Below are 21,903 nucleotides of genomic sequence, written 5' to 3'. Positions count from 1 at the left end.
AAGCTCCAGATTCAAGCTCTTAACCCTTCCGGGTGGGTATAATAAATTCACATAAAGTACCTGGCACAGCACAGAAGACTAGTAAGACTTCACGAGCAGTAGCTAGCATTTTTATCATGAAGGAAAAAATTAATGATACCATATGAATTACATTCTGTGGGTTCACGTGAACTCCTTTTCCTACTTCCGTTCTCATCAGTTAAAACTATAAACACTTTAGAGGTCGTAGCTGTGTTTGTTGTTTTGAATCTCTTTATGTGGACTCAAGTTAAGAAGTAAGAAAAATTGATAGTAGCGGCCAGAAAAGTATGACAGTTACAACGTTACTAGGCATTACCAAAAATAGAAAAATTTTCGCCTATTGTCTTATTTATCTTTTAATTCATCTATTTCCCTATGTACATATGTCCAAGGAGATTTCTTGTCACATATTTAGCTATTAATAACTACTCGTAACGATACACTTGCCTCTGTACTCAAAGATATTTTATAATAAGGCTGATATTTATTATGCATCTACTTCCTGCCATGCCTCGTGCTTATACTTCACAAGCATCATCTCATTTAATCTCCACAACCACCCTGCAAGAGAGGGACCATTCCTGGCCCTGTTTTCCAGAGCACCGAGTGGTTAAGCATCTTGTCCAACATCTCAGATTAACCACTAGAACTGGAACACTATACTCTTAATCGGTACAGACCAATAACCCTGTCTCTCCTTGGACCTGGCTGAAGGTTCCTGTTAGGTCCATTTCTGCCATGGATACATTTATATATTATTTCAAGAAGGTTAAGAACACTGTCCAGGGCAGCTAGGTAATCCACATAACCAGAGCTGACCATGTTGGCCTCGGGGCTGATGCACTTACCAGCCGTCCAGCCATTTCCACGGCCTCAGCCTCAGTCCAGCCACCATCCTCTTTCTGTCATCTGCACTACTGTAACCGTCTCACTGGTGTCCCTGCCTTCTCTCTTGCCTTTTCCATCTACAGTGCATTAACCACTCAGTAGCCACCGGGATCATCTTAAATAGAAATATAATTGTGTCACTTGCCTGCTTAAAACCCTTCTATAGTTTCCCATCCTTATTTAGATGGAGTGTATTCCTGATCTAATTTGCCCATTAAAAGATCACTCTGTCTGCCATGTAATGAAAAGAGTTAGAGTGAAAGCAGGGAGACCAGAGAGGAGCCTGTTGCTGTGGTCTGGGTAGACATGATAGTAGCTTGAATGGGGAGTAGCAGTGGAGATAGAAATAGATGGGATATATTTTGGGAGGAAAAAAAAAAAAACTCAAAGAACTTGGCAGTGGAGTGCATGTCTCTATGCAATGTGAGAAACTCTCATCAGAAAGTTTGATAAAGATGGCTCCGGTTTCCCAAGGCATTCATAACTAACTGAAATATGGCAAATGTATACTGACCACCTACCATACATCAAAAGCTGTGCTAGGAATTTAGAAAGGAAAATTGAGAAAAAAAGAACAAGTTTCCTTCCTTCAAGGAACTCACAATCCAATAGAAACAATACATATGAAAATAAATAAATTATAGCAGTGTGATCATTGTAACTACCAGCAGAATTATCTGCAGGGCCCAGGAGGTGATGACATCACAGTAAGGATTCAAACTTAGGAAGAATATGAATTCTAACATAAGGAGCAGGGAGAAGGCATTCCGGGCACCATAACACGTGCAAAGTTATGGGGATGTGCAACTTTATGGTGTGGTGAGGAATTACAGGTAACATAAGGCACAGAAGCTAGCAAACAAAGTCATTTTTAGGCCAGGTCAAGATGTTCCATTTTGTTTCTATAGGCTAAGGTTTCCCTGGGTCTCTTCTTGCCACTGATGGTACACAAGATTGTTTCGTGGTATACAGACAAGCATATATTAGTTAAGCAGTTATTTATGTATTTTAATGTGCATTATGTAATATAAAATTAGTATATCAAAGCTACAATGTAAAGTTTCCTTTCAAAATAAATTTATTCTTGTTAAATACGTCAATTTAAAGAAAAAAGGCAAGTAAATCATGCAACAGATGGACCGATCTGGGGTAAATCATGGAAGTGCAAGATGAGTGGTCAAAGTTGCGGGCTCCCCTCGTGTCAGTGGGGGGGACTCACTGAAGGAGTTTCAGCAGGGAAATTCATACATGCAGATGGTAGGATCCGTCCCACGGCCAGGAGGAGGATGAAACTCATTCTGGTGAAACCGATTAAGAGTTTCCTCTGTGGTTTACCATGGCCGTAAAATGTGTGCTGGGACTGAAAGAGTGGAGGTGTGAGCAAAGTAAGGAACTTGGCAGGAGGTAAAAATCAAGTGCACTTGGTAATTAAAGAATCAGCATGAGGAAGCAAAAGGACCCGGAAGACTCAGATTCCTGGCATGAAGGTCTGAGTACTTCGGCCACCAGCCACTGCTACGAGCCCCTGAAATTTGTCAAACAGTGTACATTTTAATTAGGTGCATTCTTCATTGTGTTCCAAAGCAGAAACTGTGTCTGATTCCAAGTGAAGTGGGGATTTGGAAGTTGTCCAGTTGGGTTTTGATAGCACATAAAGCCAGTTTTGGAACTCGAGGATTTGATTGGGTTTGAGTATGACCAGATCTCTCTTCACTTGGTCCAATAGAGCTTGAAAACCACCAGCCTCACCTCCTTGATCAATGCCAGTTCAACGTGTATCAATCCATCAGGCCAACAGGGTAATTCAGGAATGAATTAGTAACACTGACCATGAAATCTCCAGACAGCTTGGAAGTGTGCCTTTGTTGTTCTCAACCCTCCTTTAACTAAATTTTTTCTGCATAAAGATTAATTTCCATCAACAGAAGAGCAATTCGGGGAGAGGGACGGGTGTAGGGAGGGCTTTCTATGCCGACTTGAAACTTCCTTTCTGTAACATAACTACATTTGCCAGAATTACAGGAAAAGCAGACAAGGTTTGCTTTGTTTACTAAAGGTTTTCCTGAAAGAGACTTGACAGGAGGTGAAAGAGTTGGAGTTGTGAGATTTAGCACTCTTTTTTTCTCTCCTGTGCAACAGCTCTCAGGAGTTTCCCTACCTATAAGACGTTTAGCACATAAACAAATTAAGGTACAATGTAACATTTTCCAAGGTGTTTCCTGGAATCAGTCAAGGTTCTAAGGCAAGTCTGATGATGGGCCACAATTCCTCCTACAAACCAAAGTAAACCCTGCCTGCTGCTCTTCATTCTTCTCAACCACACACTCCAGAGTCTGCAATCTGTTCCTGAGCCCTGTTTGCGAGCACCCAGCTTCATGGTAAAGCGAGCTAAACAGCTCACTAGCTCAAGCATTAACGCATCTCTGGTCTTTTTGCTTTCCTTCAGGTATTTATGGGCCATCGGTAAGAATGTCTGGAAGAGATGGAAGAAAAGATTTTTTGTCTTAGTGCAGGTAACTCTTCAACTCTCATCTCAGTCTTAAGAGCCATTATTTTTAAAGATTCGATAGGATTCATTAATGTTTTTGATATAATTTACCTTAAGTGCACAAAGCTCAAGTGTTTAACTCAGTGAATTCCTATATATTACTTATGCATGCAACCACCGTTCAGAGGGATACAGAACATTTCCAGTACCCAGAGCGCTCCCTTCTGCTCCTTTTCCTTTTTACATCACTTTCAAGTTCTAAAAATTAATGCATGCTCATTATTTTTTAATTCTAACAATACAGAAATATATATGAAATGTGGGAGCAGTAAACTCCCACCCCTGCCAGCGATGCAGGAACCTAGGGAAGGAGCAAGTGTGTGCCTGATTAGGGCAATAGGGACACTAACATTATTTTAGAAGAATCTGCTGTTTCTAAAAGCACTAAGGTAGTCATTATGAGAAAAGCCAGAATTTAGTTGGACTTTTTGCATCTCTTTCATTGTTTAGTAAGTTTGATTTTGAATCACCTGTGGAAGAACATTCCAGTCTTCTTGATGTCTGAGGCTTCCAGACCCCCTATAATTATGTTTAACCATCTAAATATATCTTTCCACATAGGCTTTTTTTAAATAATCAAACTCTTCATGTTGTTCATCAACTTGCTCTTTTGTTTTTGAACACAATCATTGTAGACATTGTTTCATGAATGCACATATAGCTCTGATTCTAATACCTGTGGAATTTTCCTTTTGGAGGTACTTTGGGCTTCCCCAGTTGGAACTATCATTAACCATGCAGCAGGGTACATCTCTGTATATAAAGATGCAGGTGTAGATATTGATATTGACGTTAATAATACATCAGTAATATATAAATAATATTATTGCCCTCTTCATTGTATCTTTAAGAAAAAAAGATTCCAGAAATAGTAATGCATGTCCTCGAAAATCTCCATGCCCCCCCCTTTTTTTTGGTTTGTTTGCTTTTTGCATCAGGATTTTTCAGTTTACAAAGGAATTTGTCATTGCCTTTTTTTAATTTGCAAGTTTCACCAGAGCATGTGAGCTATAATTCAATTTGCCAAAAGTTAATTTATTCTGTCCTCTGAAAGCTGTCACAAAGTGAGTCAACTTGTAATTTAGTGACTAAAGGTGTTTACTGGGTTATTGTGTTGGCTATGAGCATTGACTAGTATTTTGAGCACTATGGATTCTGAAATCTCACAATAAAAGCAGCTGCCTCTTAGTCTAAATGGCCTTGAAAGTTCCACCAACCCTGAGCTTCTAAGGCTACACCTTCTACAGATCTACTCAAGCTTCTGTGTCTCTAAGGCAAACAGCATCTGTCTTGCATCTAGAAGTAAGAGGTAATCTTTGCTTTCATAATCACTATGGGGTGCAACAAAACCTTAAAATAAATTAACCAAAGGAAAACTTTGGAATTATTCCCTACCATCCAAATAAGCCACAGCTAAGTGATGGAAGACATTTCATCCAGAGATACATTTCCTCAGAATATCAGCTAACCAACACTTATTGAGTACCTATTTTGTGAAGGGTACATTGATAGGTCATAGAGAAGAACTGGGAGACCTGGTCTCTCACTTCCAGAAGAGGATCTCTTACAGTTCTTTATAGGCAAATAGCAGAAACAGACTCAAGGTAAGTAAGGTTTTAAAAAAAGTGTATTGGAAGGCTCTTGTGGCAGTTCATAGGATTGGTGATAAAAGCTAGTACCCAGAGTAGTTCCAGAAATCCAGGTGGTGGGAACCATGGCCAGTAAGGCAAAATCAGCTCTGACCATTTTCTGTCTTTGTGTCTTCACTTGAGGACAAAATCTGAGAGAGGGAATTGGATTGGTCCAGCTTGTGTCACACCAGCTTTTCAGAAGGGCAGACCATGTTGCTTTGATTCACAGTGCCACTGAGCTGTCTCCAGTGCAAAATCAGCATGCCATTACCAGAAAAAGAAATGGATGCTGAGTAGGCAAAAACAGCTGATATCTACCCTAAAGAGAGCATGTAAGTGGAGCGACAAGACACATAAAAAAAAAAATACCTAGGAATAAACCTACCTAAGGAGACAAAAGACCTGTATGCAGAAAACTGCAAGACACTGATGAAAGAAATTAAAGATGATACAAACAGATGGAGAGATATACCATGTTCTTGGATTGGAAGACTCAACATTGTGAAAATGACTATACTACCCAAAGCAATCTACAGATTCAGTGCAATCCCTATCAAACTACCACTGGCATTTTTCACAGAACTAGAACAAAAAATTTCACAATTTGTATGGAAACACAAAAGACCCCGAATAGCCAAAGCAATCTTGAGAAAGAAAAACGGAGCTGGAAGAATCAGGCTCCCAGACTTCAGACTATACTACAAAGCTACAGTCATCAAGAGAGTATGGTACTGGCACAAAAACAAAAAAAAAATCGATCAATGGAACAGGATAGAAAGCCCAGAGATAAACCCATGCACATATGGTCACCTTATTTTTGATAAAGGAGGCACGAATATACAATGGAGAAAAGACAGCCTCTTCAATAAGTGGTGCTGGGAAAACTGGACAGCTACATGTAAAAGAATGAAATTAGAACACTCCCTAACACCATACACAAAAATAAACTCAAAATGGATTAAAGGCCTAAATGTAAGGCCAGACACTATCAAACTCTTAGAGGAAAACATAGGCAGAACACTCTATGACATAAATCACAGCAAGATCCTTTTTGACCCACTCCTAGAGAAATGGAAATAAAAACAAAAATAAACAAATGGGACCTAATGAAACTGAAAAGCTTTTGCACAGCAAAGGAAACTATAAACAAGACGAAAAGACAACCCTCTGAATGGGAGAAAATATTTGCAAATGAAGCAACTGACAAAGGATTAATCTCCAAAATTTACAAGCAGCTCATGCAGCTCAATATCAAAAAAACAAACAACCTAATCCAAAAATGGGCAGAAGACCTAAATAGACATTTCTCCAAAGAAGATATACAGATTGCCAACAAACACGTGAAAGGATGCTCAACGTCACTAATCATTAGTGAAATGCAAATCAAAACTACAATGAGGTATCACGTCACACCAGTTAGAATGGGCATCATCAGAAAATCTACAAACAACCAATGCTGGAGAGGGTGTGGAGAAAAGGAAACCCTCTTGCACTGTTGGTAGGAATGTAAATTGATACAGCCACTATGGAGAACAGTGTGGAGGTTCCTTAAAAAACTAAAAATAGAAGTACCATACGACCCACCAATCCCACTACTGGGCATATACCCTGAGAAAACCATAATTCAAAATGACACATGCACCCCAATGTTCATTGCAGCTCTATTTACAATAGCCAGGACATGGAAACAACCTAAATGTCCATTGACAGATGAATGGATAAAGAACATGTGGCACATATATACAATGGAATATTACTCAGCCATAAAAAGAAATGAAATTGAGTTATTTGTAGTGAGGTGGATGGACCTAGAGTCTGTCATACAGAGTGAAGTAAGCCAGAAAGAGAAAAACAAATACCGTATGCTAACACATATATATGGAATCTAAAAAAAAAAAAAAAAGGTTATGAAGAACCTAGGGGCAAGATGGGAATAAAGATGCAGACCTACTAGACAATGTACTTGAGGACATGTGGAGGGGGAAGGGTCAGCTGGGACAAAGTGAGAGAGTGGCATGGACATATATACACTACCAAATGTAAAATAGATAGCTAGTGGGAAGCAGCCACATAGCACAGGGAGATCAGCTCAGTGCTTTGTGACCACCTAGAAGGGTAAGATAGGGAAGGTGGGAGGGAAGGAGACACAAGAGGGAAGAGATATGGGGATATATGTATATGTATAGCTGATTCACTTTGTTATGAAGCAGAAACTAACACACCATTGTAAAGCAATTATACTCCAATAAAGATGTTTAAAAAAAGATTTAAGATGAAGATTTCAAATACTGGAATAAAAAAAAAAAGATACATTAAAAGAGGCAGCTCTGGATTATGGGTAATTCTCCCCTTTGCATGCTTCTCACCTAGCAGAGCAGCCTCCCTTAGAATCACTTGTGTTCTGGCCTCCCTCAGTAGACCATGTGCTGTTTCAGGGTCAGTTCTGTTTCCAACTCATCTAGCTGTGCTTCCCTCTTTACCCCACCCCCCCCCCCACACACACACACACACACCTTCCAGCTCAGTGTCTGGCATGGCCATTCAGGAAGTGTTTAGTGGAAGAAAGAAGGAAAAGGAAGAGAGAGAAAAAGAGCCCAGGCAATGCTTCACGTGGTTCTGAGAAAGGAAAGATCGTGTGACCTAGAGAGTGGCTGGTGACACCTTCCAAGAGGAAGTGGGGTAAGTGGCCTTGTCATGTAATATGGAGTCTCTCCTCCCACTGAGGTAGCCAGTTACTGGACACAAGACTTTTCTCTGACAATCTTTGAAATGATGAAGTACTTAGAAGATGTCACTGGCCTCTTAACTTTGGGAGAGATTTTAGGGGAGAAAAAACTCTTCAGAAAAAAAAAGAGGAATTGTGCTGCAAATATTAGTGAAGCCATGTCTGTACGATACATACTGAACCCAAAAGAAGAGAATGATTGTTCTAGGCCGTGTGACTGGAGCACAGACGTTTTAGGTCCTTCACACTGAGCCTTCTACCAAGAGAAAATAAGAAGCGCTCAGTAGCTACAAAGCAAGCTATGTGCTCACTTCTGAAAATCAGAAAAGGGCATCCAAAGCCTGTCTACAGCTCGGCATTTTTCCTACAAGGATTTCATGAGAGGTTTCACGTACGTGTGATTCTCACTAGCTTTAAAGAGCCCTTGAGGTACACTGGGGACATGCATCCCCCAAATACAACCTTCTGTTTCAGCCTAAATCCAAAGTCTCCATTAACACCTTCTGTGGCCTGCAGAGGTGATATGACAGCCTCACCATCACAAAGGTAATGGGGGAGCCAGGAGGAAAACTCAAGTCTTCTGTTTCCATTTTTCTCCTGTTCACTACAACAGTGTCTACAAGCAGTTTTGGTGGCCTACCTAGAAAATACTGCATCACTTTTAGATTCTTCTCAATTTTTCATCTCTGCTGTTTAAGTGATCACACAGGCATTCTATGAAAATGATAAAGAACAACTTAAGCCCTTTGAAACAACCCCAATGCCAACAGAGTTGCAGGAGAGAAGTTCAAGGCCCTCAGTCCTGGCCCAATTCAGGGAAAGCAAAAATATCCCAAGTTGCTTGAAAGAAAGATGACAGCTCAGGCAGTGACCACAGGCGCCCAGCAGCTGCATGCAGTGTTGAATCCAGTCTTACGTACAAATGATTTTCGGTTTCTTTAAGCCACCACACCCTTCCACTGAAATGCAAAAGTGAAAACAGGAGAACCAGTCTGGTCAAATATGGGGAAGGGTGAGGGAGCTGAGGAAGAAAGCAGATTCTCCCCATCCTGCCCCCAGCTCCCCAGCAGCCTCAGAGGGATCTCTGTGGGACAGTGTGAAACCACCACATAGGAGTCATAGCTACCCAAGTGACTTACTGAATGTGCCTTTCTATTCAGGCGCTGGGTCTCATGGAGTGTTTTTTGTAGAGAGCTGGTAACACATAATTTCCAACGTGATTATGAGTTCCGTTAGATTTAATACAAGGAAAATTGTTTGAAAAGCCTAAGGAGAACACATCCAACACCAGTCTCCTCAGAGTTCATCTCCCCTCCCACCCCAGCTGTCTGTCTGTCCGTCTGTCTGTCTCTCTGTCTCTCTGTCTCTCTCTCTCTCTCTCTCTGACACACGCACACACACACACACACACACACACACACACACACACAGAGAGAGAGAGAGAGAGAGAGAGTCTACATTTCTGTCTGTAATGCAAAACTATTAAATTCTCTCAGGGAGATTTCCTTTTAGAGCTACTACCTTGGGGAACCAAAGACAGGTTATAAATGGGCTTCCTACTAACCAGGGACAAAGGCCACCCTTAGAGGGGCGTTGAGCCAAAGCAGCAATTTCCGTGCTTAAGGATCGAGGCTAAAATGATTATGGATGTGGCTGGAGTCTGCCCTACCGGCTCTGAAGGGAATGAAGCAGTTGCAGGGTGTTTCTCTCCCAGAGACTTCAGTGTTCCTACACAGTGTTCTCCAAGTATGACCCTGGACTGCCTGCACTGGGTGTTTTTTAAAATGCAGAGGGACTTCCCTGGCGGTCCATTGGTTAAGACTCCGTGCTCCCGCAGGGGAGCAGGGGGCACGGGTTTGATCCCTGGTCGGGGAGCTAAGATCCCACATGCCATAGGGTGCAGCCTAAAACGAACTAAGTAAATAGAATGCAGATCCCCAGGGCCATCCAGAAGCGTCTGATGCACAGAAGACTCTGAGATGGAGCTCAGGAATCTGTATGCTTCACAAGCAGCCCAGGAGATCCTGATGCAGGGGGTCCGGTGACCATCTTTGGAGAAACACTGCCTCAGAGGTCATTGTCCCTTTTAAACTGAAGTCTCCCATTCCTTTTCGACCACACTCTCTCAGAGTTTATGTTCTCCAAGGAACTGAGCATCAGAGTAGCTAAACAGATGATTTTGTGCAAATGGCATGACAAGGCCTCTCAGCTGTGTTCCTTGAAACCCCAGTATATGCCCTGTGAACATGGCTGCAGACCCTAACACAAGGAGTAAGGAGAAATGGGTCCCCGGCACCCTGAGTCGAGACATTGCTGGGTAAACTCATTCTAAACCCCAGGGGCCATGGTAAGGAGCAAATATGTTGATTACCATCGTTAGGAACAGCGACCAAACCATTGTTAATGATGAAGGTGCCAATTCCACGAGCTCCACCCTGAGCTCCCCACCTTGGGTGTGGGAGGAGAGGAGTGGAAGAAGCCAACCCGTCATCCAGACCAGGTTAGAAAGCCTCACCTCCATCATCTTTTTATTCTAAAATATTTTTCTTCTGTGCCCCAAAGATTTCTGTACTGTGTTAAGGACACGGCTTATCCCTATTTCGCATTGGAGGAAACTGAGGCTGAGGCTGGTTAAATGACTTGCTCAAGGTCAATGGCTCATAGGCAGCCTATGTGAATCCTCACATAGGCCTTCTGATTCCAGATGTCTTCCAGGACACCAAGCACTGAGACGGCACTGTGCTCAAGGAGGTTTATACAATGTCCTAGATACAGTGTCCTAGAACTCACACACCTTGCATCAGTTAGAGACAATGTGGTCCCTAAATCATAACCTGTTTCGGATAACCTAGAGATAATATAATGCACCCAAATTCTGACCGTTCCAGTTTTCAAAAAAATCTAAATCTGAATGAGATAAGATATTGTCTGTTAATATAAAACACCTTGTAATACAACAGTTGTCACCCAGAAAACAATATTAAGTTAACTATGAAAGTGAATTGTAAGGCATATAATGAATGATTTATAGGTGAATGAATTATAGGTGAATGATTTATAACTGAATAAATGTTCATTCTTCCCACTCAACTTCACAATGGCCCTAAAGGGCATTTGCATTTATGTTCTGTTTGTAAATGACAACAGTCAACCCGAATTAGCTTAAGTTTTAGAAGAGGAAGAAATATCTTGGTTAGTTCATTAAATTACTAATTAACTAAAGAGTTTTCTGGCATGGCTAGGTCCAGAGCTTAAACAAAGTCATCAAGACTCAGTCTCTCTATCTGCACCATCTGTTGACTGTACTTTCATCTAAACCGACTTCCCCCCAAGCCGACTTCCCCCTGTCAGGCAAGCTTTCTCAATGCAGCACACTCTGGAAGGTCAAGGCTTAAAACAGTTTAGCAGCTCCCAGACCCTTGCTATTCCCTCACACTTCAAGCTCTGTAGAAAGTCTGAGGCTCCCTCCAACCTTGCAGTAATTAGAAATATGCAAAAACAAATCATTTCTTCTCTCCTCCTTTTTTTCCTAAAGTAAGTTGCCAAATTCCAGATTAAAATGGTCCTAATAAACCAATTCGAGTTTTTTTGAGCCCCAAGTTTGCCCGGAACAACTTCAACAGTATCACCAGAAGGGGGCAGCAACATACAGTGCTCCAAGAAGCAAGGACCTGAAATAGAAAAAGGAAAAGTCAGAAAGCCCCAAGCATGTAGTAAGAGTAAATGCCTGAATCTTGAAATAACAGCCTTCTGTCGTGATATTTCTCCGATCTCAAGTAAGTGTCTGCAATCGTCTATTTGGCTAATCATCATATTAACGAACTATATCATCTCGGTGTTGCCAGAGAGGTAAAAAATCATTGCAGAACTGTTCCAGCAATGTCTGTGTTCACTATCATGCCAGGGGGTGTGGGAGATAGGTTGTCCGTGGGATCAGTAGTGGATTGGAGAAACATGTAAATTTGGGGGGGAGAAAACCTCTTTATTGGGTGGTACGTACTCATTTCTCTAGAACCAATCAGACTCAATTAGTGAATGCCCGTTACATGGTAGATTTTGCTCATGGCAAGGGGAATATAACCAAGGTGCATGACTCCCTAGGCCTGCCTTCAAAGGATTTATAATTTGTAGGCAAATACACCTCCTCAGCTACTTTGTGTTAGGATGTTAGTGCCAAATGCATGGCAACTGCTTACGTAAATGCATAAATTGAGTATTTGCTAGGTGAGTGTCGCGCACGGTGTGAAAAGCCCTTCACTGCTCTATTAATCCTCCAGTCACAATAAGACCCAGGCAAAATACAGATGAAGACTCTGAGTTCTATATATGACAGCTTCTGAGAGCTGGGATGGGGCCCCAGGCCTGTGTGACCCCACCCAAAGCTTGCACTCTTAAATCCTCCTTTTTAGAAGAGACTGTTATTCGTTGTTCTGCTTATTACAAAGCGTAATACATGTCCACTTATGAACATACTCTGAGTGGCTTTATGTTTCCCTTGAAGCCCATCAAGACCTTGCAATATAAGGAACAGATTCTTCAAACTATATGCGTGATCAAGAAACCCATGTCGGGCAGAAGTTTTCATCAGGAACCAACAGAGGGCAGCAATGGATAAATCAACCAGTAAAACGTTCTCCCGTGGACTCCCTTTATCTTGCCACTGGGACCTTCAGGCTGAGGACTGTGGGAGATGTGTGCAGGCTTTGAGAGCGCCAATTTCTTACCAAAAAAAAAAAAAAATCAGACCCATGGAGAAGGAGATAAAAAATGTCCCCCGCCGGGATCAAAGTTCACTTAGGAAATGTCTGTTTTAATAAAGGGAACTAAGAGATGAGGGATGTGGCACTACTTCACTAAGACGTTTGACATCCGTGGATGGTAAATACGCCCCTGAGCTTTTAGCCCGAAGCCTGAAGGAGTCTTGCTCTCCCCCGGGCTCCTTGCAGACAAGCCAGCTGTAGAAATGCTAAGTATCTGCGCTGGGTCTGGATGCACCGAGGCGACAGGAACCTGAAGGCTGGCCTGCAGCTGCAGAGCCCGCGCCCAGCACTGACGTGGGCCGATGCCCGTGTGGGTCGTGAGGGCCACACCAGCGACAACAGCCGTGCCGTGCAGGGCTGAGGATGGCTCTCCCATGACTGGCACCTAGAGATCGAGCATTCATTGCTTGTGACAGCATGTCACTCCTGCACTTGTCTGAGATGAAGGGAAGACTTTTCAAAGTGACCAAAAGCACTCCTTCAGTGGCAAGGGGGAGGATGGGCTGAGACATGTGGCTCAGTGCTGAGAACTGGCCTGCAAAACGTAAAATACTGAAAGAAACGGAGGGCATAAATAAATGCATAAAAGTCTAGTCTCTAACTTCTGACCGAAAGGCCTGTGTCAAGTCTGAGAGCTTGACAGTCTCAGCCAGAGCCAGGGCCATAGTCATATCAGGTAAAAGCTAAAAGATTGCTGCTATGCAACCAGTTTTGACCCACCCAAATGTCAGTTTCGTGTAGCTCAGCCCAATTAAACTAGCAGCAGTAATGATAATAGCTAACTTTTGTCCAGCACTTCCTAAGCATCCGGGAAAGATGCTAAATGCATTCTACTTATGAACGCATTCAATCCGCACAATAAGCCAGTGAGAAGGTAGGTTCTCAGATTATATCCATCTACAGATCATCTAACAGGACCAGAGAAGTGTTTTAACTTGCTCCAAGTCACACAGCCAGGAGGTGGAAAAACTCAATTTGAACCCAGCTCCTGAGCGCAGGGCCTCAGGGGAAAGGACAGGCTTGAACACGGAGGGTTTTTTTTTTCAAGGAAAATGGGCTCTAGAGAACCAACCTCACAATCTGTGCTTTTCTTTTTTAGGTGAGTCAGTACACGTTTGCCATGTGCAGTTACCGGGAGAAAAAAGCGGAGCCTCAGGAACTTCTCCAACTGGATGGCTACACTGTGGATTACACGGACCCCCAGCCAGGTACCCGCCCACCCGCTAGGCTGTGAACCCATAAAAATCTCCCCCTTCCCTCGTGAACATTCAACTAGCATTTTCTGGGCACTTCCTCCCTGTTGGACACTAAGCCACGTGGATGAGTAAATGCCATTCCAATCAAGGGCTTTGTTTTGACTCAAGGGATCCTCATAAAACCAAAATGAAAACAGAATACGTTTTTCTTCTATGTAGCTGTGCCCATATCAAATTTGTACTCCCCCCTAGAATGTTCAAAAGAAATTCCTGAAAAATAAGTCCTACATGTACACCAACGACTTTGTGTGCATGTGCGTGTGTGCGTGTGTGCGTGTGTGCGTGTGTATGTGTGTCTTGTTCACCAGTGATGTGTGGGCTTGGCAGGTATTGCGTCTCCACGTCCAAATAAACCTGTCCTGTACGTACACATTTGTTAACTACAATTCAAAGTTAGCTGATGGTACTTGAAAAGAAAGTCCTCGCTAAATGGTTTTTTTCCTAAAAAGACACTAATCTACAGTGTAGACATCCAAGCTCCTCAACCTTATGTAACTAAGAACCACAGAAACGGTAGTATTTCTCGTAAGTTCTACATTGCATAAGTTCCACATCCTGCCCCCTCACACCTCTCCCCCCACCCATTTTATCTTCTTCCCAGAAAGAGATGAATAGAAATCCGCCTCAAGGAACCTTCAGAATGGGGGGGAGGGGTGGTGCGAAATCATTTCAGCATATTAATGAGCAACAGGCACCAACAGCCCTCTCCCAGAGAAGTTTATTTTTATGCCAAATCTGCACAAGGAAAGCATTTCCAACCATACTGCATTATTTGGCCCAAAACCTTTTTTTCTACTCCCATATTGCTCTTCCACATGCAACAAAATACACATAAAGGAAAAACAGAGTCTGAGAGAAGATGGGGTGTTAACCTGGAAAGGTGTGGCTGGGAAGACCTCTGGCCCAGCCCACTTAGGAAAATTAGCAGTGGGCTTCAGAATCCCAACCCGGAGTGCTTTGGACCAGCCCCGCCTCCTCAGACTTCTGTAGATAATTAGCATCCTGCCAGAGCACAGTGATACAGAGCTGACCACGTAAGACATAAACGAAAGGCTCTGCCTGGAAATCCCTCCTCATCAATAGAACCTACAAGTTTGAGCCAAGTTCGTGCAACAACTCATGGAAAGGATGTGGCCCCTGTACTAAGAAAGCAGCCCTCGTGGCATTCTGTGATGGTTTGTGGTCTCAAACCATTGAGTTCCCTTCAAAGAAACAGAGTCCCTCTTTCCTAAGACCTATATTTTCAAGTGGGAGACTCAAGGACCAATATGAGAAGGAAAAACAATACCATCTTATGACACTACCTTCTTTTAGGCCAGTTTACTATTCCTTTCCTCTACGTGATGGCATTTGGATTTTACCACAATCCACCAATTATATGGGACCCGGATTATCATCTCATTTTGTAAAGGAAGAAGGAGAGCTGGGACTTGGGGTCTAACCCATCACACCCTCTGGCAGCTGCAGTAAAACATAGCTCTGTGTACAGCTATAGCAAAGCTAGAGTTGTTATTTTATCATTCAAATGCAGAATTCTCTTCCTACAGTGGGGAGGGCAGGAGTGGGGAGAAAGCTGTTCTGTCTACATGCAAAAGGGGTAACTGTGCGTATGTATTATAAAAGCTTCTCTTCTTTTTTTCACATTGATCCCATGGGATATAATTTATAAATTCCTTTACCAAGGATGTCAATGGAAAGTAAAGTGATTATGTTCTTGAGAATAATAAGCAGAATCCTCTCTGCCTTTCCGTGTGCCAAGTCCTAGTTATTTTCAAAGCAATGTTTGATTGAAAATGGAGATTCAGATACTCCCAATCGTCATGAGAAAAGTCTAACCCAGAATTTCTTAAAGAGTGCTTATGGAAAATAGGAGTTCCTGGACCCCAAACCTAACCAAGAACCAGAAAGGGGAGGGCAGAATCCTATTTCAATAGGCACTCTAGGGGATCCTTATGTATAGTAAAGTTTGCCAGTTGGAGATCAGGGTAATGCACAATTTAGCCAGTGTCTTCAGAGATTTGTGGAGTCTCTCCCTCTGCTCCCTGAAAGGTGAGTGTGCACCTGGAGCAGGACTTCTGGGTCCATCTGTCCCCCCTCTCCTCTCGGCTTTATCCTGGTTGTCAATGGAACCAACTGGTGGAGATGTTTATGGGGCAGGTAGCCTTGTAGCATGGACATCCTTGCCTTTGTACCAGCCTGAGATCCAGCACTCATCCAGACATAATCACTTGCTCTAAATCAACTCTACCTGTTTAGGGTCCTTGAAAGATTGGTTTGGGGAACTGGTATATAAGTGTAAGTAAGTTTTACATTCAGGGCCATCATTTTAATCAAAAGATGAAAACACGACACTTTACCTTTCCCTGGGTATGGTTCGAAGAGTACGCAACGATCTCTCAATTCCTATTAGATCGAGTAATTAAGTCTTCAAATAGGATATTCATTCAGAATAATTCAGTGGCACAATTTAAACAACTAAATTAAATCTTTGACAACTCAACTTTACCATAATAAACAGACCACGTCCATGTGTGTTGTTGGAACGGCAGTCCCCAGCCAGGAGCTGGCCCACATTCCTTGCCTGGTCTGCCTCCATCCGTTCCCAGACGTGTCCTCTTGTTCTTGACAGGTCAGTACCTGTGGGGTATCCCGTGGAGAGCCCAGGCACTGTCACACGTTGCATTTTGCAGATGCTGTCCCCGACAACTGCTGCCTTGCCCAAGACAGCTGCCTAGGAGCACGTGTTGATGTTCACATTGCCTTCTCCTTCCTTGGTTTTCTTCAGCTAGTTTCTCTGCTCTCTCCTCACCCTCAATGGTGTGTCCTTGGTCTCCCACGCTTCCTGGAAAAGCTCTGGTGCTCTCCGCTGCTGTCACTGTCCTTGCTTGTGCTGCTATAGATGTTTCTGTTTGCCCCACTCCCTCCACGATTAGGCTTCACTCTGTTGTGAATAACTGATCCTCTGCGAGCAGTTACTGTGTGCAAGGCATGCTGTCCGGCTCTGCAGCAGTCCGGCACAATGCTTATGGTCACCAGCTCTAGAGTCAGACAGCCCGGGCTAGAAGCCCAACTCTGATGCTTACAGCTCCACTTTGTGTTTGTGGGATAGTTAGCTCCTTCTCTGTGACTCAGTTTCCTCATTTATACAGTGGGAATAAGAGTACTTGCTTCCCAGGGCTGTTGGGAGGATTAAATAAAAAATCTGAACACTTAGCATCTTTCCATCTCTACCTCTCTACTTCCCGAGGCAGCCCCATGAACTGACTTTCTGACTGTAGCTCCAGGAACACAGTGTCCCTATTCCCAGCTGTGGGCCCTGGCAGACGGGAGGTGGTGGGGCAAGGAAAAGGACCCATCCAGTGATGTCTAGCCTGCAGATCACCTACGGTATCATAGTAGCTTATCCCGAAGGTTACCATGAGACTAGACTACGGGAGCTCTACTGACCCCACTCTTCCTTTTAGCTCCTTGGTACCCACTTTTCAGGGGTTAAAGCATCCCTCAAGGCTCTTCTTCCTCTCTCACCCTGCAGAATTTTCCTTCTTATGGTTGTATCCATTCATTTCATCAGGTTTTCCCAGCTTGCTAACTGTACATCATCCTATCCAAATCACACATTTTAAAACTCTCTGTAAGAAATGAACCAAAATATTCCTTCATAATCATAACCACCATAATGGTGCACCACTAGACCCTTCATATAAAGATGATGCTATTTATTGTTCTAGAATCCCTGGTAATTCTAAGTGCAAAACTACCAACACATACCCACTCTTGTGGAATAGACATTAGAATTAACGTTGTCACCAGAAATCTTTTCCAATGCAAATGTCATACAGGTTAGTGACTGGGCCTTGTTGGAAATTTAGGGATGCTAATCACTCTGTTTACTCCCCTTTCATCTTTAAACTGATAGCTGGTGGGGGTGGGGAGGGGAGGAAGGATGAGGAGCCTGAGGAAATATGAAGCTTTATTTATGGACAGATAGTCCCAGTAACCACAAAATACAGGCTTTTGGAATATGTTGACAGACACAATGTCTCTCTGGCCTGAGACCAAAGAGAGGCTTCTGCCTACTTCTCTCTAAATTTTAACCTTGAGAACTGCCTGTGGGACAAAAATGGGTCTGTAGAGCATTCATTCATCCAACTTGTATTTGTTGAGTTCCTACTCTATGCCATGCACTGTTCTAGGTACCAGAGATGCAGCAGTGAACAAAAGAGACAAAAACTCCCTGTCTTTAGGAAGTAAATTATATAATTTGTTAGAGGTGGTAAGAGCTACGGAGAAAAATAATACAAGAGAAGAGAGGTGAGTAAGGAGAGGTAGAGGTCAGGGAAGGCCTGAACAAGCATGTGACATCTGAGCAAAGACACAAAGGAGGTGAGGATATCTGGAGGAAGAGTTCCATGCACAGGCAATGTCATGTGCAAAGGTCCTGAGGTGAGAACACACCTGGAATGTTCAAGGAGCAGCAACAGGCCAGCATGGCCATCATGACTTGGGTGCATACAGGGGCACGTGAGAGAGAGAGTAGTAGGAGAGGATGGTAGAAGTAGTGAAGAGTCAATTCATGTGGGGCCTTGCAGGCCCTCTCAGAACCTAGACTCTTCCTCTGAGTGAAATGCAGAGCTACTGGTAGGTTTTGAGCAGAGGGGTGGCATGACCTGACTCTTACGCTAAACCGATTACTCTCGCCCCCATCTGGAGAATCAAGTTTAGAGAGTGAAGATGGAGGCAGATGGATCAGATAGGAGGCTATTGAAATAATCTAGGTGAGAGATGAGCATGGCTGAATTCAGGGTGGAGGCATTGGAGAAGGCAGAATGGGTCAAATTCTGTTCTGACGTCCTGAAAGTGAAGTCTTCAGAATTTCATTGGAATGGGCAGTGAGAGAAAATCAGGAGTCAGAAAGGACCCCGAGGTTGTGGACTTGAGCACCCAGAAGGATGAGGTCAGCTTTACTGAGATGGAGAGGAGGTTTGGGGGAAACACCAGGAGTTCAGTGTTGGATGTGATAGATTTGGGGTCTCTTTCAAATATCCACGTGGAGAAGTCAAGAAACCCACTAGATGTTCAGGTCCGCTGTTCAAGGGAGGTGTCCAGTGTAGAGCTAGAAATGTAGAGACCATGAGCATATCCATGGTATTTGACACGATGGCCATCACGATGGGGGATTGGGTGTAGACGAAGAAAAGAAGAGGTCCAAGGACAGAAGACCAGGATGCTCCCATGTTTAAAGGTCAGGAGGAGGAGTGAGAGGAGGAGGAACCAGCAAACAAGACTGAAAGCAGCAGCAAGGGAAGGAGGAAGAAAATCAGATGACCTGGAGCCAAGTGAAGAAAACCTTTCAAAGAGAATGGAATGAGTTGACGGATGGAACAAAATGAAGCCTTTGAGTTCATCATCGGACTTAGCATCGGGGAAGTAATTGGTGACCTCGACAAGTTTCACTGGGGCTGCAGCCCGATCAGAAGGGCTTTAGGGCTTTAAGAGGAGAGAGACCCTTGCTACTTGAAGTGTGGTCCTCCAACTGGCACCATCAGCATCATCTGGGAGCTTGAGTAGAAATGCAGGATCTCAGGTTCTAGCCCCACTTACTGAATCAGAAGCTACATTTTAACAAGATGCCCAGAGAATTCACATGTGCACCAAAATTTGAGAAGCCCTGGTAGAGATCCACTTACATTGTAAAGAGAAGAACAATAGGGCAGTAGCTCAAGGGAGAAATGGGGGTCAAGAGATGTTTTCGTTGTCTGGTTTGTTTGTATTTAAAGATGAGAGACGGCTTCCCTGGTGGCGCAGTGGTTGAGAGTCCGCCTGCTGATGCAGGGGACGCAGGTTCGTGCCCCGGTCTGGGAGGATCCCACATGCCGCGGAGCGGCTGGGCCCGTGAGCCATGACCGCTGAGCCTGTGCGTCTGGAGCCTGTGCTCTGCAACAGGAGAGGCCACAACAGTGAGAGGCTGGCGTACTGCAAAAAAAAAAAAAAAAAAAAAAAAAGATGAGAGAAATAATAGTGTTATTTATAGACAGATGTTTACCCGTCCATTAGGCAGCTCAGTTGACAACTCTGTCTCCAACCAAACAAAGATGGCGGGAGACAAGAGCTGGGCTCAAAATGCCTCTTGGACACCATGGCCCCACCTTGTGGCCAAGTGGGTATCAGATTTCCCATCCTACAGTCAGATAAGTGGCTCCTCCCTTCTGCAGCCCAAGAAAAAGCACAGAAACTGCCTCTCTCAGAACTTAGTCCTGCCAAGAACATTGCAGCTCAACTTAGCAGTTTTTTTTTCCCTTTTAACCCAGGTTTGGAGGGTGGCCGAGCCTTCTTCAATGCAGTCAAAGAAGGAGACACCGTGATATTTGCAAGTGATGATGAGCAAGATCGCATTCTCTGGGTCCAAGCCATGTACCGGGCTACCGGTCAGTCACACAAGCCTGTGCCCCCAACCCAAGTCCAGAAACTCAACGCCAAGGGAGGGAACGTGCCTCAGCTGGACGCCCCCATCTCCCAATTTTGTAAGTAAATATGCCATTTGTTAAAAATAGCTCTGTAGAGTAAAGTCAATCTTTCAAAGTTGAGTTAGAAAATCTAGTTGCTTTAACATTAAGGATTCACAAAATCATGTTTGCTGAAAAGAAAAAATAGTGACTTCAGAGGGGGAAAGTTGGGACAAAAATGTTAGATGAAAGTAATTTTAAAGTGCAATACTTGACATTTCCCCCTAAGGACTAAACAAAGAAAATATATTTTAGGTGGATTTTTATCTCTCTGTTTTGGTGAGAGTTTAGAATTCACAGCCAAACATGTATTTGTTTGAGTCCTTCAAATATGGTAGATTATGTATGTCCTTGCCTCATTTCTTCCTATTAAAAGTAATTGTAAAATAGGGCTTGATTTGAAATAAATTTAAATCTGCAACTTAGAACCATTTAAAAATAAATGATGACATTATCACATGCAGTGGAAAAAAAAAAAAAAAAAAACCACGGTACCCATTCTGAGCTAAAATACCAGAACCCAAAAATGAAACTTCCTCCTTAAACAGCCCCAGTTCATATTCCAGTCTCTTCCCCTCTTACCTCAGCATCTGCTTTAATTTTTTGCCCCTTTGCCATGCCTTCTTGCTACCTACGTTGGTTTTTTATCTTGCAACACTTCAGACACACAGGGTCAGATGAAAGACAGCATATGCTTGGAGATGCTTATTGAAACAAAGAAAATGGAAGCACTGACAACATAAGGCACCAAATTAAATAATTCATTTTTTACAAAACATGAACCCTAAATAGAGATGTTACGGTTCTGAATAACAGGTCAATTAGGAATAGCTCGGGTACAAGGCATTTTTAGCAAAAATCATGGTGAGTCCTGACTTTAGCATGGAACCCACTGATTCAGTGTAGTTCACTGAGCAACTGTCTAGATGACAAGACATTGATGAGGAAGACAGGTGAGATCCCTGCTCTCAGGATACCTACAGCCCAGTGGGGAAGTCTAGACAGTAAACAAGTAAAAAAAATGAGTAAGATAGTTTCAGACATTGAGAAATACCATAAAGAATGTCATGCAACGGTGACTGAGTGGGGAGAGGGAATATAAGTCAGATGATCTGAGCTTCAGCCCAAATGATAGGGAGTCAGCCCCACAAAGATCTGTGGACAGAGAATTACGGCAAAAGGGAAAGCAAGTGTGAAGGCCCCTCGTCAGAAATTTGACCTTGAACACAGTGCTTTCACACTGTCTCTCCTCTGTTGCTCTTAAAATATGGATCGAGGGCTTCCCTGATGGCACAGTGGTTAAGAATCCACCTGCCAATGCAAGGGACACGGGTTCAAGCCCTGGTCCGGGAAGATCCCACATGCCACGGAGCAGCTAAGCCCGTGTGCCACAACTGCTGAGCCTGCGCTCTAGAGCCCGCGAGCCACAACTACTGAGCCCGCCTGCCACAACTACTGAAGCCTGTGCGCCTACAGCCCATGCTCCACAACAAGAGAAGCCACTGCATTGAGAAGCCTGTGCACCACAACCACGAGTAGCCTCCACTCGCTGCAACTAGAGAAAGCCCACG

The 21,903-nt window shown here is 43.4% G+C and overlaps 1 protein-coding gene across 15 annotated transcripts in view; it reads left to right on the top strand.

Annotated features, from left to right (window-relative positions):
- CADPS (calcium dependent secretion activator) overlaps nucleotides 1-21,903 on the top strand; it is a 475,715-nt gene that overhangs the window by 295,085 nt on the left and 158,727 nt on the right. For all 15 annotated transcript variants that reach the window (XM_060022835.1, XM_060022832.1, XM_060022834.1 and 12 more), the window contains exons 9-11: nucleotides 3,356-3,422; nucleotides 13,673-13,781; nucleotides 20,138-20,350. In XM_060022835.1, the coding sequence (XP_059878818.1) occupies nucleotides 3,356-3,422; nucleotides 13,673-13,781; nucleotides 20,138-20,350 (389 nt within the window). The remainder of the gene's footprint in view (nucleotides 1-3,355; nucleotides 3,423-13,672; nucleotides 13,782-20,137; nucleotides 20,351-21,903) is intronic.

The sequence above is a fragment of the Delphinus delphis genome, chromosome 10 (genome assembly GCF_949987515.2).
Source record: "Delphinus delphis chromosome 10, mDelDel1.2, whole genome shotgun sequence".
NCBI classification, from domain to species: domain Eukaryota; kingdom Metazoa; phylum Chordata; class Mammalia; order Artiodactyla; family Delphinidae; genus Delphinus; species Delphinus delphis.
The sequence above is the reverse complement of the archived record's forward strand: the minus strand, read 5'-3'. Positions and strand labels throughout refer to the sequence as shown.